Consider the following 27986-nt stretch of genomic DNA (forward strand, 5'->3'; position numbering starts at 1 on the left):
TCCAGTTTCCTGGACGATCTGGACCGATTAGGTGCCAAAGACTATCAACCTACGGAACAGGACATCCTCCGCACAAGAGTCAAAACGACGGGGATCGTCGAAGTGCATTTCTCGTTTAAAAACCTCAATTTCAAGTGAGTTTGTTGGCGATTTTTAATAAACACGAAAGTAAATGAAAAAAGTTTTTCCTTGTGTTTCTATTAATAAAGAGCTGAAAGAGCGAAGCCTATTTTATAAGTTGTCGTGGGTTTTCCCACGTAAAAACAACCGTTTGCAAAAGTTTCCATTGCACAAAGTCTTTTGAAATATTAAATGGCTACGTTTTTAGCATCTGCTGCAGCAACTCATTTCCAGAGCCTCTTTCATTGTGACTCACGGAATTAAATGTGCTTGAATTCAAAGAACCTTTTATGTGTCGCAGTGAAGTAAATACATCGTGTAATTTACTTTTACAGATTATTCGATGTGGGTGGTCAGAGGTCAGAAAGAAAGAAGTGGATTCACTGTTTCGAAGACGTGACGGCAATTATTTTCTGCGTAGCGATGAGCGAATATGATCAAGTCCTGCACGAGGATGAAACGACAGTGAGTATTCACAGAAAAAAGTTTTGGCGCCCTTATTTAATAAATAAAATAAATAAACACTATCTAATGTCACTCCAAAAAAGAAGCAAGTGGGTTATCAGAAAAGTTTGTAGTTTTAGTAACAAAGTACCAAAACTAAACGTTTCAAGGAAAATAACAAATAAAATTTATAACCACAATTTAAAAAAATCAAATTTTTACGTATACAACTTTGCTGATAAGTTCTTTAAACAATAATTTTTAGTAAAATTAGAACATATTGTAGATGTCTGTACTAAACAAACTAATATCTGTGCTAATTTTCCAAATTATGAAAAAAATGGGTCCCAAATTAAATAAAAAAGTTGAATATAATCCATTTTTTTTAAATCGCCAGCAGCGTCATAAAGAAAAATTCTACACCGGCTGCCGTTGTTTAAAAATTACCCTGTATTTGTGTTCTGAACTCAGTTTAGTAAATTCACCAATTAATTTTGCAGTGTCTCTTTTATCTTTTTTTTTTCATTTTTTGTTGATTCACTGTTTATCTTTCTTCTCACATCACAATTATATATTTTGAAATATATTTTCAACTAATTCACTATGCGCGCAAAAATAAATAGTACTTGCTTTTACCTAACAACGAATTTTTATAAGCAGGTGAAATTAAAATGCGCGAAACCCTGTAGTTGCGGAACCAAATTTTATTTAGTAATTAAAAACTTTAGGTGTAAATGAAAGTTTCATATTGTATAAGTAGGTACTAAGTAGTTTGATTTTTTTGTGTTTTTTAGTGATTACTAAGAGAGGACACAAAAACCTTTCGTCGCATTTTATTAAATGACGAATTTTGGATTGCAATGCAAAAGACTACATTTTGGATTGGCGAAGATTTTTGCAGAAGTTTTTGATTTAAAGTTCATTTAGGGTCGGTTTATAGAAAGTTTTGTTAAAATTTAATTCGCTGTTAAAAGTTAACAACACGAATGGACCAATCAAATTTGTTCAATTTGGTCACATGATCAATTAATCACGCATTTATTTGCAGATTAAATTAATGGCGCTTTTATAAACTAACCATAAGTGTCAGAAGTTAGTAAGCGTTTTCAAAGTTGCAAAATGAGATTTGCAATTTGAACAACGATAATTGCTGAATGGTTTATTTAATGAGGGGAACTGACAACGGTTTTTTTATAGACCGACATGTGAAACAGTTCTAGTAATTTTAAAAAAGATATTAAAATGATAATAGAATTTCGGTTTTTGTTTTATTTTGAAAAAAATGCCATTAAACAAATTAAAGTGTATTACACAAAAATACAGACTAGGTACCGACAGCAATTTTAGAAAATGTTGAATGTGAAAGCATTAGTCATATGAAGACCATCCTCGAAATATATAATACTTATAGATTTCTTTATCATTTTTCAATTTTTAATAAAAAAGAGTGACGAAAATGCAGACAAATCATAGACAAATTAAATAAGAATGTCTTGTTGCACAGCATTTGATGAAGAAACTGAAAATGTATTACTGTGCTAATTTTGAAAGTAAAGCTGAAGATTAATTTAGATTTCAAATTAATTACAGAAAATTTAAACCCAACAACTTTTTTCGGTATATAAACTTTTTTTTCATTAAAATTTATTCGTCTGTCAGTGAGTTTAATGATTGGACACATGGTATTGATATATCTATCCTCAGGTATTTGATAAGCACGCGTTCAAAGGACAGTCTAAATTTAAACAAAACTTTAAAAGTAAAACATAACCTTAATATTTAACGAAATTTTTAAGGACAAAAACAATGTCTTGACCAAAATTTTGACTTGGGGAATTCCGTTTAAAAAAGAACACACTTTAATTAACTAAAAAGTGCAGAGATAACAAAATTTTGTGAATAGTAACGATCTAAGCAACGGCAAAAGAAATGTTTTCTCTATTTATTTGATCCCCGGTATTCGCATGAAATTGAAGATTCACTTACTCAAAATCTCTCAAATATTCCATTACCTACATAAAATCATTTCCGAATTCTCACTTTCTAAATAAACGAATCTTGGTATGTGAAAAATATTGTAATAATTTGAAAATAATTGTGTGTAATTTTTGTGCTTTACTTTACTAAACTTTGTAAGAAATTGAATAAGCATAATAATTGTGTATTTGTTACGCTATAAATATTTTTTTGACGAGTGACTCCTTCAAGTTTTGGGACGTCGAGTCTACAAGGGGCGCTTAATCCGCTTCTGTAGTATATTCCATAATGTGGTTATCTAACATAGCAAGGGTGGGTTTAAAACAAATAGTTTCCTGTTCGTTACGTTATTAATAGAACCGTCAAACCAATTTTAATGGAATTTAATCTTTCATTACATCAAAGGAAAATTTCCGGGAAGCCTATTTTTGTAGGTGCATTAATTTTCCAACATTATTCCGCGATTTTTTCCTCGTTTAATTCCAAGCTCCAAATAGCTCAATTTGATTTGTCAAGTGGCACCGAGTGCTCTCAGCCTGAAAGCCAGTTAAAAAATTGAATGCGGAGGGTGGATTCTACCACCAAATCGCCGAAATCACACAATAATAAAATTTTCGCAAAGAAATGCGTTACTAAGTTCTGTGACAAATGTGTTTTACTCATTTATGTTGAATTTCATTCGTCGCAATTAATTCATCGCGCGATGACGTCAACGTATTTAATAATAATCAGTCGAAATGATTGTATCTGGGTATAAACAAACGTCACGGGAGTTATACCATATTTCATTTTATTGATTGGGAAAGTTTCTATTCCCTAATTTCTAACTTTATCATTGGAACTTTGCAGTGATCAATTTTTTCTGTTCCAGAACCGAATGCAGGAGAGCTTGAAGCTTTTCGATTCGATCTGTAACAACAAGTGGTTCACGGACACGTCTATAATCCTCTTCCTTAATAAGAAAGACTTGTTCGAGGAAAAAATTAGGAAGTCGCCTTTAACAATATGTTTCCCCGAATACGCAGGTATGGGTTTTGGTTGTGTTGAGTGATGATTTTTGAGGGCGCGTTTTGTTGAAGGTGCGCAAGAGTATGGCGAAGCAGCGGCGTACATCCAAGCACAATTCGAAGCGAAGAACAAATCGACAACAAAAGAAATCTACTGCCATATGACCTGTGCCACAGACACGCATAATATCCAGTTCGTATTCGACGCAGTCACTGATGTGATCATAGCTAATAATCTGCGCAACTGCGGCCTCTACTGAGAAACCTCTCATTACTATTCCTTTTCATACATTATTGACTTTAGTACATGGTTAAACCAAAAAAATACAACAGACATGGTAGTGCCGGTGTATTTGCTAAACGTTGCGGTATTTCTCGGCCAGGGGAAGTCCCGGCAACGTTTGCTGTTATAATTGTACCAAAGTTGAGTGAGATGTGTTCTTTTCTGTTGATCGATGACCTGGTTGGTGAGTTGACACAATACAAGGGGTAGCTTTCCTGTGCTTGATAATAACATCGGTTGACAAACAGTTTATTTTTCTGTCGATTTGTTTGACCTAATCTGTGCACAAAATAATTTGTATACAAGATAGTGTGCCATTAAGAAGAGATTGCATTTATCAACGTATTGTAGTTGCTTTCTTTTTCTTCTAAGTTATTGTTTTTTTTAATATATTACGGTTCAATGTTATTTATGTTTGTATAATTTTAATGAATGAAAAGAGCTATATTGCATAGATTTAGTTACCAAATTTGTAAAAACTAAGTATGTGTTAATGATAATGTGGAACCAAATTATTACTGTCTGGCTCAAGTAGCGTTCATCTACAATATGGTAATTAATATTAATTATAATAAACATTCTAACTATAAAGCCTACTTGTGTGTAATTAGTTTCGTCAAGTATAATACCAAAACATATTTTTCTAGATTTTGTTATTATACTTTACTGTCCGAATTGAATCAGGAAATTATGGACCTTTAAAGAACAGATGCAAATATAATATAATACATTAATGTGTACATAAAAACTATATGGCGCTTTAGCAGATTTGGAGTAGCTTCAGTACCATTTCGTAGTGTAGCCAGTGCATTTACTTTGATCATACTGTAATTTAATGACATGCATTTTAAGTGATACATTCCTCTCTCGACTATTTTGTATCTCCCATTTACGCTTTTTTTACAAGGAAACCAACAAATTGTAAGTGTATCTAATTATTCACTCTCTAATTCACTAAAGCAGACGTTATTTGAATACAATCATCCATTTTAGCGCAAAACTAGTAATTGTCGTATCAGTATATCAAAAGTAACGTAAAATACATAACTCCGACAAGTGGGCACTAAGCGACCTTTGTTCCTTGTTTAGAGTTTCGCCAATTTTGTTGTGTATTCTATGTTAATTTTGCGCATACAACCAAACTGTTATGTAAATTGTAGTATTTAATATCTGGTAGTATCCTATTGAGTCATGATTGAATCTCTAGTCAGTTTATTTTCTAATTGTGACTACGGCATTATAACTTTTTTGTAATTTATTTCAAAAATAAAATAAGATGTAACCCACAATTGTTTTAATGCAGGTTTATGTTGTGCGACATCTACACAGCTAGAGAAAAAGTAGTCCAAAATGGACAATTAAACTTGTAGGTAGGGTGCGGACAATTTTCTTACTTTGAATGCACAAAACGTGGACGAAAAAGTTGCTTTCCTATTAATTATTATCCAAACGATTTTTCACACATTTTTGTACTTGACGTCTCGTGGATTTAAGACATATCTTTCAATTGGTCCTCGGTTGTTTTGTCTTACTTCGACACGCTCATAACGCTACAATTACTATTATTATTCGAATTAAACCATGAGACTGTCCAAGTTTTAGCCACATGTACACGCATACTATTGACTTGTTGCTTTGTTGTGAATAAGACTAATTATAAGAAGATTATTAAAGGTACGGCGCTAGTTAAATGCAGTGAATGATGTACATGTTTTCCAATATCAGTAAATGTAACATTCATAACTGAGGTTGTTCTCTCATTGTATGTTTGTTTCTCTGTGATGTGAATACGATAAATAAATTTTACCCATTTCGAATTTTTATTTGCATTTGCAGGCTCCCAACAACCAGCTCAAAACCGTTGTTTTATTCGTGTTTCTAAAGGTTTCGAGCGAATTACCTTATTTCAGGCAAATTCAAACGGTGTTTTCAATCTTATTTTACGACATACTAAGAAAAGGCACCAAATTAGATTGTTTAGTACAAACGAAATTTCCTCGAAACATGTTAAGGTGCTTTTTTTTAGATAAAAAGATAAAACTAAAATAAAATAACAAAAATTAATCTGTTCACCCATACTATACAGCATTTTTTAAAACGTCCCTAAAACTAAGAATTATCCCGGCGCATCCACCATTTTGCGTGTTATGTACCATACACGTGCCATCATTTATCAGCGCTTTCCAACACCGTAATCATCAAAAACCTTGCAACTTATAATTACTATTATAAATTCGATTAATAAAAATACGCATTTTAGTCATGAGTATTCAGTCTTGAGCCTTGATTCTGTCGTGATGTTGTTAGTCGTTACTTTCGAGCCACTTTAAATTTTGTAAAAGTTAAAATTTTGATTTATTAAAAATAAGTGAAATAATTGCAAAAGTGAAGCTGTAATAATAAAATATCAAGTGTAAATAAAAATAGTGAAAATAAATATTTTTTAAAAAGTAATTTGTTAACGCTCCCACGTTAACTTGCGGCTTTTTTATTGGGAAAATAAAAAATCTCATCCAATTCATCATTTATTAATTAGTTCACATCAGACATTCGTAAATATTCAATAAAATCAAACAACATAATCAACAAAATTGTACAATTGAGTATTGACCATAATACCCTAGGTAATGTCAAAGCAACAACCAGTCGAATAACTAATACCATCGTCATAATCGTCCTTATTTTTACTACAAGTATATACTAGACATTACAACAACGACCTACATAAGTCCGAGTTACAGTTAATATGTACTTTTCATGAAAAGGTTAATAAAAGTATGAAAGTTCCAAATGTTATACAAGCATGAAGGTTGGTTACTGTTGTGTCAACTAATATAGATTAGAGGAGTATCTTGGTCCAGCTATCTTAAGCCGAAATCTTTGCGCACATCACTTAATCTTATACAAAAAGGAACTATGGGTGCAAAGCACTTAATACCATATTTATATACATTCTTAATGTAGTACCTACGAATTAATGGAATCTAACAAGCCATCTTCTTTCCCGGAAAAAATTTCAGACCTCGACACACTCAACAGTATAGTCAAAGGACCACTAATGAACATATTTTTTTACTGGTATACTTAATGAGAGTACACGGACAAGATGTATTATTATAGAGAGATTTTCTAGTTTTATCGATTGACCCATTGCTTTAGTGCTTCTTCAAACTGGAGGGTTTCTTTGCTCATCCCTTCTCGGTTCGGAATTTCTTCGCCGTTGTCGTTGTTTTGTTCATGTTGCTGTTGCAAGACAGACTGTTGTTCACTCTTCGGGGTCTAGAACAGTAAATTGTTCTTATGCAACAGAAGTTTATTTCTGCTAAATACATGGTTGCCAAAAAAATGTGACGCGATGGAACACAACTAAATCAGATTTGGATGCGGGCATAACTAACTGAGGAATACTTTTGAGCACAAACTAGCTGAACTGTAAGTTTGGGGGTTGAAACTGTAGAAGATCGATATTAACTGTATATTTTCCAAATTTTCTGAATAGTCATTTAATATTTTTACTTCGTATTTCCTAGAATTTCACAACAGGTAATGGGCCCAGATACAGTCTAAAGTGGTAAAATTCTTAATAAAAGAATTTCACGCAAGGATAAAGGTCAAATAAAGCAATTGGAAGAAATCGAGAAAAATGTAGAGTAACAAAATCAAGGGAGAAATGAAATTGAAGGGGAAAAACGACCTCAATCCATTTGTTTAAGAAAAATGAGATGGAGTTGCGATATTGTAGTTTTTGAGAAAACTATGAGATAAACGAAGCGGGAAATAGCAAGCACTACTTTAAAAAATGTGTTATCAGAGACGCTGTACTGAAGAAAAAAGTTATGGGTCTACGTTAGAAAACTTTGAATTGATTGTACGTGATTTCTGTTAAGGTTGACTGAGGTATTTTTCCCCCTGTACGCTTTAATTGTAGGAAGACAAAATCAAGAAAGAAATCAAACTAATGAATATGAAAGTATGTAACATAATAAAAAATCATTGGGACAACTGGAACCCTTTCAAATTTGGGTCCGAAAATATGAAAACAGACAGACAGACAACAGAGTGAGTTAAACAAAAGCTTTTAAAAATAAAGGAGGTCCACCAGCAAGGTACAAAGCTTCGTAAAAAATTTATAAGAGCCGACTTCTTATAAAGAAGGTTTTAAAACTTTACAAAGAAAAAATGGATTGAAGCTATGAAGAATAAGGATGAAATTGATTCTACGAAAGCGAAAAATGTATGGGAATTAACAGAACTTCCCGCATGAATAATTATTGTAAATAGGCCTATAAGTTAAAGAAGGATACAGACAAAGTGATGCAATTTTTAAGCAAGAGTTGTTACTCAAGGATATTTTCAAAAATACGGAGAAGACTAGAATCAGCACATGTGGTTGGACAAAAGACATTAAGATATTTTTTGATAGTGCTAGTGACAGAAAAAATGGATGAAAGACATTATGATCCAAAGGATGCATTTTTAAATGGAGAATTATAAGAAGAAATCTACACGAAATAACCAGAAGGTTTCATTAACGAAGAGAAGTAAAACTTAAGTAAAAAGTGAAGTAAAATTGCAAAATAACTGGAAACAAAACCTTCAGGTGACATAAAGTATTATTTGGGTTTACAAATAACAAGAGATGAAGGCAACATGTTTTATATTCATCATGAAAAATGGACAAGATTGTATAAGAACCTAAAGTGGAAAAGAAAAACCTGTTGGATGCCGATGGCCACTAGTAATTAAAGGATTCAAAATTATTAACGATAATGAAAAATACAGATTTGCAGTTGGATATTAGTTGTAACAAGCGTCAAAGAAAAATGGCATCGTAGTGTGTCTTGGCTACGGAGAACTATAACTCAGGAGACCAAACGAGATACAAAATTGCAGAATTTTCTGAACCCAAAAAAGTACCGAGTGACTATTAATGATTGTGATTTTTTGGTCAAGTTTGTAACAAATTTGAAAACTACATTCGACTATTAAATTTATTTGTCAAAATTTTATACTTCAATTCCGACCTGCGATCGCTGACATGGCCGTCAGATGACACTGGCAGAGAGGCTAAATCCAACCAATTCACTTATTACTTGGGAAAAAATGCACAAATGCTTTGCACTCTTAACAGATTGAGAAAAACTGACAACTAAATTTCTTATAAGAAACATGAGAAAAAGAATACTCAAAATTTAAAATTTGGGCTTCAACCCGTATTTTTCAAGACGCTGCGAATACGGTTAAAGATACAAGAAAAATGTTAGGAAGAAGAGACAGTTTAGGTCCCAAAGAGAGGCTGAAGCGACAGATTCGTTTCATTTTACCGGTGGTCAAGTAACGGAAAGTTAATTTATACCTAAACTGTAGAAGATAGAAATACGGTGTCGCGGACTTTCTTATAGGAAATTTAATTCTCTACAACTTTGTTTTTTATCCTTTTTTTGTACATCAACCCTATTCCCAGCGTTTTGATAAATATGGGACGGTGTGCAAAGAATTTGAGCCGTCTAAATGCAAAACTTGCGATTTCATATTTACAATTTGACAACAATTTCACGATTCTGTTGATTTTTTACAAAATTCATTTTTTAATATAGTAAAACTACATTGTGCTAAAAAATGGTTGTTCATCAAGTTACCTTTGAAATTTGAACGTAATGTGCCGCTTAATTTAAATTGTGAATGCAATCAAAGTGACATATCCGTCAATTCAAAAACTTGACAGAAAAATTACGACAGTCGTTTGAACTAAGCGGCATTTTGAATTTCATAGTTAACTTGATGACCAACCATTTTTGAGCACATTGTATATAAAAGTTTCGAGTTTAGAGCCAAAACTCATTCTTCGATTTGACACTTCAGGTGCAATATTAACCTTTTACTGTTGGAACCAATTAAAACTGTAGGATGGCATCATGTGACTTTTCGAATTTTCCATCAGTTATTGCTGAATAAAAAATTTAAAAAGAAAATTTGTTTACACATATTCCCTATCTGCTGTTAATCGTTTTTTAATTGTTTTAATTAATTTCGGTTTGCTTTAAATAAGTAGGTATTTAAATTATTATAATTACTTTTTGCTTTTTGTAAATCTAAATTCCTATTTTATCCGTGAACTACAATTTGTACAGCATATGACAATTAATTTTTACAGTTATCATAAAGCCACATAAAGAAAAATGACCTTCAAATGTTACTATAACTTTCAAAATAGTTTTTAGCAAATATCTCAAAACTAACTCATTGTCAAAGAGTGAATTTTGTATTTAGACGTCTCATTTTCAATGTGCAAAGAATTATCAGTTTGCGTTCCATCTAAATTTTTGCAAATGCAGCAAATACGGTTGGTGATACAAAAAAAGTGTAATGAACAAAATTGTAGAAAATTAAATTATTGAATATTTCAAAATTTAATAACAAATCAAACATATTACATATTGATACTAAATTTCATTTCATAGAAGATTTATGGAAGAATAAATAAATATTTATTAAAATGGTTGCAGATTTCTTAACTGCAATACGTTTGAAATATGTGTATAGTTCGATTAATTGGTTTGGAGTGAATGAAAATGATAGCTTAATTATGAGAAGGGGTGTTGAAGATAGAAACTAACATGTTATATTTTTATTAATGACAGTTACTTCAATTTTCGGAGTAGTCAAATACTTTTTCTACAAATTTACAACAGAAATTTGGAACACCAAATGGAGTGTGGGGTGGACCCAACTAACCTCTCTAAAAGCGCAGCTAGCAGTGGTATTATCTGAAGGAGGCACCCACCTGCGGTCCGAACGGGCTTTGATTGGGCTCGGCCTGATTGTAATTGGGGTAATTTTGTTGGGCATTGTAGCCTTGGTTGGGGTGGTGGTGGTTAAGGGCAGGGTACTGGTGGTGGTTGTAATTTTGGCTGGGGTGGTTTTCCGGGGGGCTTGTGGGGTGCCGTGCGCGCAACTCCGCCATGAAGTTGGCGTCTTGGGCGTAGCGACGCTGCAGTTCCTGCTGCCAGCCGCCGTCACTCTCGTCTTCACCGTCATCTTCGAAATCTAAACAGAGAGGAAAGAAACGATTTGGTTTAGGGACACGGTTAGTCAGCTAAATTTTGAAATTTCATAAAAAGTTTCGGCTAAATGAATGAAATTTTGGCTCAAGTTTCATGAAATTTCACAACACTAGAAACGTAAGACCAGCGCTGGGATTTGTACTTGTGAAGCGGCTTTGGAAGCTACGCTACTCACCTAAAGGTTTTCTGATTACGCTAGCTTCTGGCTGATTCGAAGGTTCTGTAATTTGACAATCATTCAGCAGGCAGCATTCCACATACAGTTCTACCACGGACCTTATTCTCTAAATGACAATGCAAGGGTTCGTGTTAGAGGGGCAAACGGAAAATAACCGGTCAACAAAAACTTACCGATAATTCGAGAATTTTAGTTTGCAGAGGCACTACCACGCATCTACATGTTTTCATAAGTGATTTAGGGGTTGTGTGCTTTTTTGTTACTGTGATACTAAAGTTTTCGATTTGTTTTTTTTACTAAGATAAAGTAAATTTTGCTAAACTGAAACTTTTATTCCAGTTCAATTGTTTTAACTTTTTTAAGGTGGTTTAAACTCTAAACAGGGATTTTTATTTTTGTTTATATTATGTTTTAATAAAGTGTTTGAAGACCTACACCACCTTAAGATATTCAAAAATCTTTTTTTTTCACAATATTTAAATCTAGACCTGATGATCATTATGGCAGATCATATAAAAAATTTTTACACATTTCAACACTTTAGCTAGCTGTTTCTTTTGACTAAATTGTTTTTTTTTTTAATTTAGTCGATGATGTATTGTGAAAAATAAAATGAAACCTATATTCCGAGCACAAAGGTGGTCTAATCCCTTAAAGCAAAACTGAATTTAACTTGGCGTTGTTGTGTGGGTGGGTATGTAGCAATGTGTGAAAAAATCAAAAATGCGGTAATTAAAAAAGTATATTGTACTTTTCAAAAAATACATAAACAAAAATTTTAACAATAATAAACATTTTTAAAGTAAACAACAAAAATCACAACTAAAATGGAGTATTTTATAATCAGTGTTGAATTGTATTTCATGTAGTCACATGCTAGCGGCAGATCCAATTACAATCGCATTCCGCAAATTAAAACATACTCAGTCAAACTTGTGTTTATCGTACAACAAATCATCATAGTCGTAACAGATACAACCAAAAAGTCAGAATGTATAACAAGACGAAATATACAAAATTGTAAAAAAATAATATAAACTAACTTTGTACAAAACCTAAAACGAGAAAGTGGAGGAGAAACTAAGTAGCCTCAGTAATTCATAATACTAAACGGTGTAAGCTTTCAGTTAGATACATAAATACACAAAATTTCCTAGATTTTTACATGTCCGTACCTGAATTGAGTTCTCTTACTAAAGTTGACATTGCGTTAGTTACAGAATCCGCAGCCACTAACAAATCGTTCCTCAACGATCGTCCCACGGAGCCCGGCGTCCCATTTCCGTTGGAACCTTAAGAAAAAAGCAATGTTAAAAACACCAAACACTTTTCTTCTTCAAAGTGCCTTTTTATCCTTAATTATACCTTGTCCCCAAAACTGGATAAAGACACAATTTCACTCGAGACCAATTGTATTTTTAAATTTAAAATGAATTTTTAACCACTTAGTCATGTGCTTGAAGCAAGCTTGAAGTACCTGTAACAGCTCAGTTTGGGCAAGATTTCACTACACCGGAAAAAAATCTCCAAAGTGGGTCGAAAATCCATTACTTTTGCCTTTTCTGTCATTTTATTACGTTTTCAATTAGATTTGTAGAAAATCTTCTCAAAAATAAGCAAAAAATTAATAAATTACGTCAAAAACAGTTTCATAAACAAAAATTTTTCATTTAAATGTAATGGTGATTTTAACTTTAATCTCTACTTCATAGTCACTTTAACTTAACTGAACTTGAACTTGAACGAAAAATCACTGAGTTAGATAAAAATCATATGTTTTTCTCTTTTTCTCAATAGAGGTCTAGCACCATGATTTTGACACGGTTGAAATAGTGAAAAACTGTCGATTGAAATTTTCACAGGAACATGAGAAAGAAAAGTATATAAATTAGAATATTCGGGGACTTACCCATGCTGACATTGGAAGCCCCCCCGAACGCATTCCTCACGTCCCCTCCAACCCCCATCAAAGAATCGCTATTATGCATAACCCTCTCACTTCTTTCCTGGACAGAAGTGGGAATCCCTCCCATGGGGTGTCCCACATGGGTCGGCCGTTCCGCTTGACTAACAGTCACAATGGAATTATTGGTAGGAGGCATACTCATGGGCGTCTGTGGGGCACTACGAGGCGGTTGTGTGGCTGGAGCGCCACCTGGAAGTAACGGAGGAGACTTTGTGCTTCGTGGAGATGAGTTCGGTGTGGACCGTGGAGAACTCTGGTGATTTTTCAACATTTTCATTAGTCCTTCAAGCTGGATCATCAGCTGACGACGCGAATCCTGCAAGGTGGTTAAGTGGGTCTCGAGTTCGTCTTTACGCATACGTAACGCTCTGAGTTCGTTCATTAGGGCCGGATTTTCGGTGCCGTGGCCGCTGTTTTCCAACTCTTGTTGGCGCCTATGCAATACAACTCTGTGGTCTTGGAAAGTTGACGAAGTGGAAACTCACCTTAACCTGGCGATTTCTCGCATAATTTCGCGATTTTTCGCTTCCAATTGGCTGATTAACTCGCGTTGGGCCCGCGTCGAGTCCATTCCTAAACAAGCCTCTGAAGGAACTCTCCCCTGATGAATAACACGAATTAGACAAACAAAAGCAGCGAGGTGAGTTTTCATTCACTACGGATATCTAAAAATTAGGATACGACCGACGTTTTTGCCAGTGTTAAGTTTTAATAACAACGCAAATAAAAGAATGACAAGCTGCTTCTCAAAATTTTTATTGAAAACTACAGGGTGTCTCAAAATTAGCGAATCCCGAGTTCTGAGCATTGTATAGAATCACTTCAGAAATTAAATTCTATGCAACATTTTTTTTGTATCTAGAACGGTATCGCAGCCTTTAAAAAAATATGATACGGAGCTCTAATAAAATTTTTAATTTTTGTTTTTGTTTCTCGAAAATTGTTTAGTCGCCTGTCATTCTCGGACAGAATTTAACGCTCAACATTTAAAAAAAAATTGTCAAGCAATTAGTGTACTAGTTAAATTTTTAAATGAATTTAAAACGTTCGACGCGCCCTCATTTTTACTGCATCGTAAAATTAAGAAAATTTTGTATTTTTCTTAGGCTCCTAATATTTAGTTCTCCGTAGTTCTCATACAATTTTATGAAAAGCCACCTTCAATAGCAACAACCTACGAGAACACTAGAAACTAATTTTTTGATTTTCAGTTTAATTAACAAGGGTCCGTAGGTTGTTTGTAAGACGTTAACAATTTAAGCTGAAAATGACATTAAGCTAAGCAAAACTCACCGTATCCGGAGAAAGCGAGTTTTTTCGGTAACCGCTTCTCGCCTAAAGAGCAACGGCAAAAGCACATTTAGGAACATCATCCAACATAAAACAAAAAAGATATAGAGATAAATAGATCATGCTTTAGTTGTTTTATTTGTGGGGAAAATGACAAGTTTTGTGAAAGGTTCTCACCATGCCAGAGCGCGCTTCTTGGGCCAATCGCGCCGCGTACCTCGCCAACATTTTATGCTCATCGTCTCGGGCACTGTCTAAACTGTAATCAAACAAAAATTTAGAAAAAATCGCTAATTTCGCCAAAGGAAATTACCTTCTCGCCGTCGATCTGCTATCCAAACTACCCATTCCGTCGAAATGCGACGTGAAATTGTTACCATCGGGGAAGCCATTGTGAGACGGGATCGGTGAAGGGGGCCTGAAATTGATTGATTTCAATCAAATTAGTCGACACTATGGCATTGCGAAAACAACGTACACGATGTGCGAAAGGTTGAGGGTTTTCTCGGGCTGTTCGGGGAAGCGCGGCAAGTTGTTTTTCTGCTTGTCGGGCACGCAACGAAACGACTTTCTCAGGGACTGTCCGATTGTTTTACTAGGAGACTGAAAAAACAATCAAACAAATCTTTCAGAAATATACTCAGCGACATAAAAATTGCAATACCAAGAAGGAAAAGGAATTTTTTGACAAAACGAAAATATTAGACTATTAGCGAGTAATAAATTTTAATGAAGTTAATAAATTTTAAGCAATTGTTGCTCTTGCGTTTTTTGATTTAGTGACAATATTTTTTTTAATACGTTTAGTTTTAAGTGTTATAAAAACGCAACTCCGCCTAAAGTATAACAAGAACATTTTCGAGCATTACAAAATGAAAAACACAAAAATCATCAAATCTTTCAAAACTGCTTATTGTAGGTAATTTTGGTTGTCTTACTCGAGGCATAACTGCGTTTTTTGTAATACTTTTAAGGGAGGGAATTCCTGTGTTTCAAATAACAACTGTCCACAAGTCATTTGCCGTCACATATTTTATGTACTCTACGTCAGTGTTGGGCAAAATGTAATCTATTTAATAATTAATAATTACATACAATTAACCTGTAAGTTGTAATTCGATTACTCTGTAAAAGATTACTCAATTAATGTGAGTAAGTAATTACAAATTAATCTAATTACAATGTAATCTGATTACTTCGTTCAATTACATTATACATAACAGTAAAATATTATTGATTATACAGAGTGTTCCAAAAAAGTATGATACTATACTATTATTTTTTTGTACTCATTAGGATACCCTTTTATACTATTTCCGGTAAACAACACCTGGCTCATATGTAGATCTCAGTGATAAAATATGTTTCCAGGTTATTTAAAAAAGTCCAAACTATGATTGGAAAATGTATAGCTTCTTATATGTCCGTAGAGTTTTTTTAAATCGGTGGAATAAAAAAAATTAAAAAAATTTGTTATACACCTTTAGTTTGATTGATCTGAATTACTACACGCTGTTCACAATTAACTTCCAAACTTTTTAAACTCTAAAGCCGTTTATTTTGTTTATTTAAAATAGCAACCCCGGTTTATTTTTATATCGTTCGATGCAGAATTAAAATAGTATATTAAAGTATAAGTGGATATTGAGGTTTTTAATACACCCGCGATTTTTCGAGTACGACGGCGTAGCCGGAGTGCTCGAAATAAAGCAAGTGTTTTAAAGACCAGTTATCCACAAATACTTTACGTTATTATTTATTGCTACACTTTGAAATCAAAAACTGATATTAATATTACAAAAATTGGATACAATGTAATATGAGATCAGGATACCTTGTCATGGAATTGATTGTCATTATAATAAAAATCATTAAAAAGTTGCCATTTATCTTCATGTTTCTTGGGGTATTGTAAAGTAACGTTTTTTTGTTACCACAACTCTAAAATAAATCAAAAAACACATTTGGAGTTATTTGCCAAAAATTTGTTTTGTGAAATATTTTAATGAATAAAAGTCGAAGATGAATATTTCTATGTCTTTTGATGTGGAATTAAAAAAAAACACAACATTTTTGTTGTAGACTTGTTCAACACGTACCTAATAATAATATCATCAAAAAAGAACTGTTTCTATTTTTTATTAATTTTGAAAACTAAAGGTGTAAAACGGATTTATTTTCGTTATAATTTTTTGTAACAGTAATCCCTGAAAAACTTTAGGAACATGAGCATAAAAAAATAAAAGCGCGCCATTAAAAAAATTATTATTGTCAGACTTGCTTTGTGACACTGTATAATTAAAAATATTTTCATAAAATAGGTCCTAGAGTATAAATAACGTCTACACAATAACAAAAGTCCGACTTTACTAATAAATGAGTTACAGAAGACGAGCGATGAGCTGGACCAGCCTGTACAGGCTGTTCCAAGTTTTATGGCTGGGGCAAAAATAAATTCAGACTAATCCAGAAATACTAAGTCTGTTGGCAACACTGTATGTAAATTTTAAAGAATATAATGGAGTACGCTTCCAGTTAATTAACAACAATTTAACAACCTTGTGTGGTTGTACGTCCAATAATTAATTGTCAAGAGAAATCGAATTCGGTTGTAGTGTTGCGAATTATCAGCAAAATACTTTCAAATCTGTTGCCAATAGACTCAGTTTTTTTGGATCAGTATGTATTTCTAGTTGAGTAAAAAAATTAATTAATTGTCTAAACTTTAAACGATAGAGTATTCTTTACGCTACCATTTGGTACTTTGATAAGATAAAAATATTTAAGGTATTGCTGTGAGACAATAAAAAACAGTTTTGTAATTTTTTTAAGTTATTGGTATATTTTCTATGTGGTAAAATTCCTCTAATTTTTAGAGTCGTAATTGCTAAAATAGAATTATGCGCAGGTTGATAGATTTTGAGTAATTAACATTTTAATATTGGAGATCTCAAACCTCGAATGATTTATGGCGGGCTATTTTATTTTCTATTATTTATATTCTATTTTAGCAACTGCGGCTCTAAAAATTAAAGCAATTTTACCATATAGAAAATACGCCAATAACTTGAACTACATTTTTACGAAAGTTGGTTTTTAATGTCTCACAGCAATACCTTAAAAATGTTGGACAATATCAAAGTATCAAATGGTAGCGTAAATCTGTATCGTTTAGATTATTAATTTATTTTTTTACTCAACAAGAAATATTTAGTTTTGCCTCGGCCACAAAACTTGGAACATGCTATATTACCCGCTAGTAATGTAATGTTTGAGTTCCAAACCCGGTCATTTTTACAATTTTACGAAATGATTTTTATTCCACACAAATAAACGTTACACACTTTTACACATTGGGTTTGGACCAAAACTGGCCAGAATATGGCTAAAACGAATGACATCTCCTTAGATGTGCGTTCCAAAATCAATTATCTCCACGTAGTAAATTTAAACTCCAAGTTTAAATGTGTTTGCAAGCCGGTGATATGTCTAGTGATCTACAATGAGATCGAAAAGGTACTGAAACTTTAAAAGTTTTAACAGTGAAGTGTTTAGCCACCTTTCTTTTTACTGAAAACGTAGTTTGAGTTTTTTTTATTTTATTTCACTAGCTAGTTAAAGTTAAACGATTTTTAAAAAACATTTCCATAAGCGCCGTTACCGACTCTAGTTTGTTCCAAAATCAGTCTAATCTAAAGTCTGTTCCAAAACCGGCCATCTCTTAACATAAGAAAATTGCAGGGGCTTTAAATTCAAAGAATTGTAATCAAAGTGTAGGTTATCAAATTCTATTTTCTAAGTAGTTTTGCATCTGTGCTATTTAAAAAAAAGATGCTGATAAGAGATGCCTGACTTTGGAACTAGAGGACTCATTTATGCCAAGTATCATCAAAAAAATGTCTATTCCTTCTTGGTGTTGCAATTTTTGTCACTGAGCATAAAAAATACGTACAAAAGATGAGTATTCCTTGACTTGGTGATCCAGCGTGTGCGGCGCCGTGACCCTCCCTTTCCAGAAGCAGTCCTGGCATAAAGTGTAATGGGGGCACTTCTGACACCGGTAACGAAACCCGCTGAAATTCTCCCTTTGACACGCATCACACTGAGTCGGGTGTATCACTACGAAGCAAATGATGACACAAAAATTCATGACCCAACATGACCTTTTACCGTTTTCTACATTAGCTATTCGATGAAGTAATGGCAACCACACCAGACACGGTGGTCCAGGATCGGACATCAAAGTATCCAAAAAGTCATTCACTGTGATTTTAACGTTCTGGAAACATTAGTTAATTATTCATCGAGTGGACGCATTTCAATTCAAAGAACTCACAGGATTGAAAATTGAATTTGCGAGCGAATCGGTATAATTGAACGTGGGAGATTCGTAAACGGCTGCAGGCAAAGCCAACACTTCTTGAAGGTATTCGTTGAAACGCCATTGAATGAGGAGACCGTTACTGTCGGATATTTGGGAAAAAATGTCTGAAATACAGGTGCTTCTTTAATACGACAAATGGATGATTTTAATCTACGGATGCTTACATCGCAATTTATCCATTAATTTTCCGGCACATAATGTTGCCAGGGCTACCTTAATGGAAAAAACACGGATTTTTCCCACATTATCTCTGCAAAAAAGAAAATCGCAACAGGTCTTATGTGATGACAATACTCATTTTCGCTTAGAATAATTGAATGACTGTCACACGGCTTTTTTCACAGTTAACCAAAATTAACTACAAGACAGGGAAAACATAAACCAATTCAAAGAGGTGTTTTTAATGAAGATTTATATCGATGTCGACTCAACCGGGGTAAAATAAAAGATCGAAGTGGACTAGTTTCGGTTTAATTATTTAAACCATCTTCAGTAAAGCAACTACATGAAAAAAAAAAAGAGGAAAGAAGTGTTAACATTGTTTTTAAAAGTATTAAAAAAGGGGAAATTTGGAGCTACATTATAAAGTTACAAATAAAATTAAAAAGATTAAAAGGGCAGTGCTGAAGGTGCTACTACCTTGGTGTTACAACTAAAATGGTCCTCGGATAGGCTAAATTAAAGGAAAGTACCACCCTCCAACGGAGAAAATGAAAGTTAAAGGAGGGAACTGTGAGAAATAAATAAATTCTGAAGAAAAAGAATTTTATAACAAAATATTGAATGATGACATGAGAAAATTAATCTTTATTTTTTAACAAAAAGGAAGAAAAGTCAGTGCTCTGGTTAAGGACTACTTCGATGTTTTGTTTTTTTATATAGTGTTTTAATTTAATTAAGACAGAACCCATATATCATAAAGGATAATGAAAAAATTTTTTTTCCAAATTATTTGAATTAATTAGGTTTAAAAGATCGGCAAAATTTGATTTCAAATTAATGAAACTTTTTTTGAAATACGCAGAGTGATTTACTAGTGACGGACAAAATCTCGCATGGTGATAAAAGACGTTCAGTTAAGCACAAAAATGAAGTCAGATTTTTTTCAAACAACTTAATTTTGATATATTCTTTAATTTGTTTTCCTTAGCAACAGTATCAGTTTTTGCTCTTTTGTTTCCTCTGATATCGAATTTAATTTACTGTCCAAGTAAGTTTTTTAATTGTTTTCTACGTCATAAGACATTAAACGACAAGAGCTGTCGTTTCCGCTAACTGAAGTCAAAACAATATGATATAAAGCACCAAAAACTTAAATTTTGAAGAGCTATATCTCGTGAAAAAAGGCTCAAACAATTTTTGTCAAAGGAACTTTAAATTTAATTTGATGTCCTTTATCAACACCCGAAAAATTGTCCGGTACCTTTGAATGATTATAGGGAAATTATTATTAAAACCTAGTTAAAAAATGAAGTATTTTGTTGAAAAGCTTCTGAAAATGAAAAGCTGCAAATTTAAACTGGTATGAAGAATTAGAAAGAAAAGGAATTAAAGTATCTGAGGTAGTGGATTTCCTGTAATGAGTAAATCTAAAACAGAAAGTTGGACATTTTGTTCAATTTCTGAAGTGGATATTATGGAAGAGTGATTTGAATTAATAACAATTAGAAAAATGGATAGATCTTCATAGGAATTTTTAAAAAGAACCAGAATATCATCAACATACCCATGCGAAAAGATTACGTCGTAATCCGCTAACGTATGACAATTTTTTTGTCTTAAACAGTTCAGTAACTAGGGGTGACAGAGAAAAACCCAAAGCTACACCTGATGTTTGTTCAAAAAATTGATTAATAAATTTGAAAAAGTTTTGTTACAAATACAGCTAAAACCTATATAGGATTTAATTTTAAGTCTAATTTGTCTTTAATTGATAAACAATCAGAAGGAAGAATTGAAGGAAAAATGTTTGAAACGTCGAAGGAAACTGGAAAATTATAGGGAAATATTATAATATTTTTAAACTTATCATAATTAGATCTTTCAAATTTTTAATGGAAAAAATATTGTCAAAATTAATGGATTGTCTGATGACGCTATTAAAAAAGGGTGGTACTTTATGGCAAGGTGAATTAAGGCCCGGTTTCTGGTGCGATCAAACTTCAATTAAATGTTATCTCTCAGTTAGTTTCTAAGGCAGATGCGTATCTGCCATTAAATATGTTTCCAGAAACTGAACTTTAGTAAAGGAAATAACCGATCTGATAGGACAGTCTGGTTTGAGAATTTTTGTAAGGCCATACAGGGTAAGTCAATAGTGGGTTATTTCTGAATTTTTTAAATGTGCAGCCAATAATACTAGAATAATGCTGTTTCCAGCTGACCAGATCGGTAATCGTTAAAAAAAATCAAAATTAATCCACGATTACATTGTTTTGAGTATTGCCAAGTTTGTCTTGACAGTTTTGCTAAAAGTTCATCATGGACTATTTTTAAGAGATAAAAAACTAATTTTGATTCAATTAATGTATTTAAAAATCAAACAAAGTGGTAACTGCAATTAGTATTTTTGGTTGCATCGTAGCACATGTCAGAAATAGCCCACTGTTGACTCACCCTGTATAATCTAAGGGTGGAAGGATTTATAGGTATTAAACGGATTTTACTTGTATTAAAAAATTCCAAGGCATGAGACGTCGATGTGATTAGTGATTTAAAGCTGAAAGAAAATTTCGTGGCCAGACCGTATTTAAGAATTTTGAAACTGCCATTTTTGAAAATATCCAAAACATTGTTAGTGTAGCCTGTGGTGTAACCTTCTTTATCTAGGACTACTATGGTGTTATGTTTACCGGCTTTTGAAAAAACTACATTATTAGAAGCTAATTTGTGTTTGAGAGTTTTGATATCGTTAGAAGAGAGTTTTGTTTTCATAGTTATGTAAATTTATTATCTGGTCCAGAATCTCCTAACTTTCGAAGGTAATTAAAAATGCAGGAGATTTTACGGTCGCAATACCGATCTAGCTCAAAGCAATGAATAATAGATTTCATAAAGCGTCCTCCACTTTTGCGATTCCTTACGTAAATCACACGCAATATCTCTTCCGCCATTTAATAAATTGTCATTTTCGTATTTGCCTCGGCAAAAGCTAATTCAGCAGTCGAGTCACGAGAAGCTTCTGTCACATCAACTTTTATCGCGTTTGCACAGTCCCAACGTTAATCATTAAATTTTGATAAAGTTATCTGTTAGTCAAGCAGCTTACATGTCTGTACATTAAACACGGTAAACAAAGAACAGCACTGCGTAAAATCATTACGAACCCACCCTACAATAATAATTACCAACACGACGGAGCCCCTTCTCACATAATAAACATAAAACATAATGGTGCCCAATGCTGAAAGCTCGGGGCAAAAGTCTTAGCACATCGATGTAATCTAAAGCCTTGTCTACAGACTCGACTCTAATAAAACAAGTGGTGGATGCCGTGGTTGCGACAATTTATTGTTATGCTCCTATTACGACAAATTAGACGCGCGTCGTACTAAGAAGCCTTGCGGCCCACTTCTGGGCAATTTTCTTCAAGTTGACACAAGTTGGGATCATATGAATAGGACACATTCACAATTCAACACTTCATCAATCACAATTTATACAATGAAAGGCGGCACCAGAAGAGATTTGTCTCGGTCTAATAATTTCAACTCTACTGTAATTAAACGGGAAGGTGATAAGGGAAGATTTTTTCTTTATATCGGGTCTAATGGAACCATTCTCAGAATGAACGTAAAAAAGCGGATTACGAATCTTATCCAAGAGTAGCAATTTCAAAAAGTAGTTAAAGTACCTAATTCTTTTTTCAACACTAATTTAATATGTTCTAATCTGTGGAAAAAATACTCATTTAATGTCTCATGAGCAAGCAGTAAATTTTGGAAAGTTTTCTAAGGTTTTAAACGTATCACAGATTCTTAATTTTAAAACAAAACAATAAAAATAGACAATACTATGGTTAATGGTTAATGGTTAATTATAATTTAATTTAAAAAATTCTGAAATCAAAAACACATCCTTTGAAGATTCGTTTTATGTTTTATTAAGATTTTATGAAGAGAAAAATGCTTGTATGGTTCAAAACTATTAATAAAGCAATAAAGTTTTTTTATAAGTTTTTCTCTCATGCTCAACCTTTATTTAACTATATTTTGTGATGTTTTTTTTTAATATACTTTGTCTTTACTGTTTATTTACATCCGCGCACTCTCTTAAGAAAGTTACAAAAACATTTTCTGTTGGTGTTTTAGTGTATTTATCATCACATGTTAAAATACAAATATTTCTTACATAAAAAAAAGAATTAAAGTTCACGAAATTATTACGTTTTGCAAAAACGATCTAAAACGCCCCAAAAAACGAAAATAACATAAATTTGACCAATTTGAGAAAACTTCGCGTCTCTGAGTTAAGAACGCCCGAAAAAGGGAAAATAATTAAAAAAAATAATAAAAACGATTTAAAATGCTCAAAAAGAGAAAAATTATACCAACTTCGAACAAATTTATTAATGATTTGTCGGTTAATTTTTAAAGAAATGTAGCTCCAAATAATTGCGTTTCACAGTGAAATCAACGTATAACAATATTTTGAATTAAAAACTAATTGGAAAATGGAAATAATTTGCAAAAAAAAGACGAAAAAACAAATAATTTGACTTATATAATAACGCCAAAAACAGATTTGCATATTTATACTTAGTAAAAATACATGATAGGTATAGCTATAGGTATTATAAGTATAGCTATCAAATAAAAGTAACTTATTTGTTTCTGACGTTGCTTTTCAATTCATGACGAATTTTATTTATTCCAGGGTAAACGGTAAAATGGCACTTTATCCACTGATGATTACTTCATGGGCTTCGGACAAACTCTCGAATGGCTATAAATAAGACGTTGAGTTAAGCATAAAAATGAAGACCGATTTTTTCCAAGCAACTTAATTTTTACATATTTTTTAATTTGTTGCAAGAGCTGTCGTTTCCGATAATTAGAGTCAAAAAAAATATGATCTGCAGCACCAAAAACTTATCTTAAAGATTTAACTAGTGAAAGAACGCTCATAGGAACTCTTAATTCAATTTAATGTCCTTTATCACCTTCCGAGAGATTGTGCTACACTTTTGAATCATGGTATGGTTCACAGTCATTGCTGTTTTCCTGTTTTTGACGCTTCAATCAAAGTAACTCAGCAATTCAATTGAAATAATGAAGGATGGAATAAAATTTTGTATTGTACGAAAAAATTTACCATTATCTTCTCAAGCGATCTCAAAGATAAAATAAAATTTTATCGTCTTTTTTTTATTTATGCCATATTCGGAATATTTATTTCCAGAAAATAATATTTTTTTATTTTTCAAATAAAGTTATTTATTATTGTATAAAAGGTCTTACAATGTAATTATTCCCGCAAAAGTTTAAAAGCGGAAGGAGCTTCAAGCGTCTAATTAAAGGGATAAAATACATATATTTTACCCACAACACACAGGAATGTTTTATCCACAAACAATAAACATAAAACCAAAATTTTGGAAAAATTTTATTTGGTTTTTTGAAGTGACGTTTGTCAAATCAATTTTTATTCGGATGTGAGCAGATTACGAAGAACTACTAGGAGACGAAACGAGATACAAAATCGCACGATATTCTGTACCCAAAAAAAATAGTACGGCGGAGTAAAATGAAGGCGCTTCGAACGTTACGTCTCGGTGACAAATCGTTTTAAATTAATGTAAATTCAACCAATTTACTAATTACTTGAAAAAAAATGCAGAAATGTTGAGCTTTGCATTCTCAACAAACTGAGACAAGTTGATGAGTGATGACTAAAATTTTTATGAGAAATATGAGAAAAAAATTATTTAAAATGTAAAATTTGCGCTTTGTCCCGTATTTTTCAAAACGCTGCGAATACGATTAAAGTACAAGTAAAATGTTCAGAAGAAGGTTGTAAAGAATTAAATTTCCTTTAAAATTAAGTCAGCGAGACCATGTCTTTCTTTATCTTCAACTTCTTTATATTGAAATAGTAATATTAAATATTAATATATTTACATTGAAAATAGTCTTTGAATGACTTTGGGGCCTAAATGGTTGAAGATAGAAATATGGTCACTCAGACTTAAAAAAAAAATTAATTCTCAACTACTTTCTTACTGACATTTTTCTTGTATTTGTAACCATATTCGCAGCGTTTTGAAAAATAGGGGGCAAAGTACAAATCGGTAAGCGTTTGAAATTTTTTTAAAATATAGTTCAGGATATAATTTTTGCATTATTTTTATCCCCTACTATTTTTATAAATTCATTGCTTTGAAAACTTGAACGGTAATAAAACAACTGCGCCTCTGGTGACAATAACGGAACTATCAAGGACGAGGACATTTTATATGTACGTCGTTTCATATCCTTAGTTTTAAATATCCGCAGGGCAAACTAATCACGCAACGATTTTTTCATAAGACCCGTATGTTTTATTGATATCATAAGAAGTCTCTTAGTAGTGGTATTATGATCTATTAACAGACTGTCTGAATAAATGCCTTTTTTATTTGGAATGTGAAACAGTTTTATCAAACATTTAATACCAATAAAACAATTTAAATACATAATTTATTACTTAATATTTCGTTGTAATTAAAAAACATTACTTTAAATACAACGCAGATTCAATTTTTTTAACTTTTATTATTATTTTTATTTTTATTTAAATAGAAAGAGCAATTTTATATTGAATAAATAAATAAAGTTCAAGCAAATAGTGTTACAAAATTTATATAGACGTTAATTGTTTTGGCAATATTTACGACCTTTGTACATAAAATATTGTGTTTACATTACATCATGGCCAAAAGTATGGAAAACATGTCAATTTTCTATTGCTTATAGCAAATGCCTTAGAAGCGACTCATGTCATATGAGCAAGAATCTATTTTAACATCGCTTTAATTAAAACAGCTTATTTCATTCAACCATCAAAACACAAAAGTAATATTTTTCGTCAATAAATAAATCATCTTTTCTAAATATTGACTAGATTGTTGCTTCAATTCAATGTATGAACACCATCAGTTAATAGAGTTTTATAGAAAAGGTCAAAGTGGGTCAAACAACAATACAAAATAAAACTTACACAGTGGCATAAGCGGCCAGAAGCCAATTCAGCAGTAAACTGGAGCACACATCGACGTGCGCTTGTTGCGTAGGTGGAGCCCTTTTGTTCAGACTGTGGTAAAGCGAACACAGAAGGGTCTCAAGCCGGGCAACACTAAGTTCTGAGGAGGGCTCCAAGGCGTGGAGGCCCTGCTCCCGGAACGCTTCTATCACATTCCAAATATCAACAGCATGTACTGCAAGACAACGGTTTGGCTACTTTTACTCCTCCAGCTTTACCCAACTTACGGCTGACTTTTTTCTGAATAAATCTGAGTTTTGTGGCAGTTCGGTATGAGGCAAATCGGATCAGATCGAAATTGTGGGCACTCATCTCGTGAATTAAGGCCAACCGGTGGTCCCCCGAACTCGAAAGGTTGTCTTGTCCCTGCATTGCTGCAAACAAGCACAATATCAATAGCAAAACGCATACTTCCGATTTGTTTTGATTTAAAAAGCACGTCAATAGAGTGACATGTGACAATCAATCACGACCAACGCGGCCTGGAAAAACCAAGCCGAAACGGCACTACTCTCCGATAATTAATTCACAACAATAAATGTGCTAAACGAATCATTTGAAAAAAATCTTTCGGCGTAAAACGAACTGTCACTTTGATATGATAAATGGGTTTTTATGGTTTTATTGGTGTTTTCGTGCGTTTTCGTCAATTAAAACAACGTGTACTTACTGTTTTCTTATTATTTTTTGAATATGTAGAGAAACTGCGGTAAGAAATCACTGAAAAAAGTTAAAAATGTGAGAGAAACACCACGTTCGACCACACGACATACGCCATTTTCTTCGAGCAACTGCCCCCCCCCCGACCAGTGGTGGTTCGTCAACCAGGTCAACCACTCTGTAAGTGGGTTGCATAAATAACGATTTGAGTCTGGAGAGACATATTCCATAACGCGCCGTTCCCATAATAGCACAGCAGGAGTTACAGCAAATCTGTAACTGTAAATCTGGAAAATTTGAATAACACAGCCTTCGAACTTTAAGATTGTGTTTTCGCACTCGTATTATTAATAACTATTATAAAATCTCTCCAGAGTGACAATGATTGTAGAGAATAATAAATAATGTAAAAAAATTATTTAGTTTGATTTTGCAGTAAACAAATCTTAAATTTTAGCAATTTGCTGTATTATTTTTAAGAAAAGTTACAAAAATTAAAAGTTTTTTTCCAAATTAACTCGGCAACTCGGGATTCGCCAATTTTGAAATACCCTCTATAGTTAATAATTTTTTAATGTCTAATGTAAAGTATTCCTTATTTCAGTAATTAAAAGCAATTAAAAGCAAATCCAGTAGGAGGACTCAAAGGACTAGCCCGCCAGCTTCAGTTTTAATTTTCTAATAAATAAGAAAATAAAAGCCTGATGAAATGATAAACAAATGGTTTTTAAATATTAACATTAGAAGTCTTTTTATTGCACATTTATTCACAAAGTAATAAACAAATTATAATTACTTAATAATGAAATATTGTAGGAAGATTTTAGAAAAGTAAAATATGGAAGTTGTATTTTACGAGTATGTTGCAGTTTTTTCTTTAATTGCTTTAAAAGAAAACGTGTCGTTTTTCTCCTTGAGATCCAGTTATATTAAAAATAAAAAAATATAAATTATGATTAACATCTATGTAGTATATCCAAAAATGCACAAAATATAAGGTGTTTTCTCTACAAAAATTGTTTGGGCTTGAATTTTGTACAATTTTTTTAAAATATTTTATCATAAATTTTTGTAAGCCTCCCGGCCCAAATTAATTTCTTGTTCTCCCACTGATTGAAAGGAACACTTAACTGTTCTTGTTTTTACTGTGACAATTTAAATATCTTTTAGGTGCGAAAATAAAAATTTGTGTACTCCATTTAAAATTTTTATTATTCAACTTGAATTAAATAAAAAAAGTGTTTTCATCAAAAAAATCAAATTATTTCAAAAACTAAGCAAAAATGACAAAAAACAACAAAACATCATTAAAAATTACATCAAAAATGCAAAAAATACAGGTGCTCTATAGTCAGGACTGTCAGGAGGTTAGTA

General features: G+C 32.6%; 2 protein-coding genes across 4 annotated transcripts in view; one reads left to right on the top strand and one right to left on the bottom strand.

Moving 5' to 3' along the window:
* The window catches only part of Galphao (G protein alpha subunit o), a 38111-nt gene extending 32463 nt beyond the window's left edge, over nucleotides 1-5648 (top strand). For both annotated transcript variants that reach the window (XM_970745.4, XM_961328.4), the window contains exons 5-8: nucleotides 6-134; nucleotides 456-585; nucleotides 3413-3566; nucleotides 3621-5648. In XM_970745.4, the coding sequence (XP_975838.1) occupies nucleotides 6-134; nucleotides 456-585; nucleotides 3413-3566; nucleotides 3621-3808 (601 nt within the window). In that variant the 3' untranslated portion in view covers nucleotides 3809-5648. The remainder of the gene's footprint in view (nucleotides 1-5; nucleotides 135-455; nucleotides 586-3412; nucleotides 3567-3620) is intronic.
* Nucleotides 5649-6343: 695 nt separating this feature from the next.
* On the bottom strand, nucleotides 6344-26771 carry Dyb (Dystrobrevin). 2 transcript variants are annotated; one of them, XM_015980464.2, is made up of 17 exons: nucleotides 26623-26771; nucleotides 26180-26326; nucleotides 25911-26127; nucleotides 18878-18963; nucleotides 18666-18817; nucleotides 18500-18608; nucleotides 18282-18448; nucleotides 14808-14932; nucleotides 14643-14747; nucleotides 14507-14588; nucleotides 14333-14374; nucleotides 13525-13640; nucleotides 12983-13473; nucleotides 12249-12365; nucleotides 11071-11115; nucleotides 10616-10878; nucleotides 6344-7110 (listed from the first exon to the last, which is right to left on the bottom strand). In XM_015980464.2, the coding sequence occupies exons 2-17, from the start codon at nucleotides 26322-26324 to the stop codon at nucleotides 6967-6969; spliced, it is 2406 nt and encodes an 801-aa protein (XP_015835950.1). In that variant the 5' UTR covers nucleotides 26325-26326; nucleotides 26623-26771; the 3' UTR covers nucleotides 6344-6966. The 2 variants fall into 2 exon arrangements, with proteins under 2 accessions (XP_015835950.1, XP_064212025.1); XM_064355955.1 differs by lacking the exon at nucleotides 14333-14374.
* Between the last annotated feature and the right edge of the window lie 1215 nt (nucleotides 26772-27986).

This window comes from Tribolium castaneum, chromosome 3, assembly GCF_031307605.1.
Source record: "Tribolium castaneum strain GA2 chromosome 3, icTriCast1.1, whole genome shotgun sequence".
Classification (NCBI taxonomy): Eukaryota; Metazoa; Arthropoda; class Insecta; order Coleoptera; family Tenebrionidae; genus Tribolium; species Tribolium castaneum.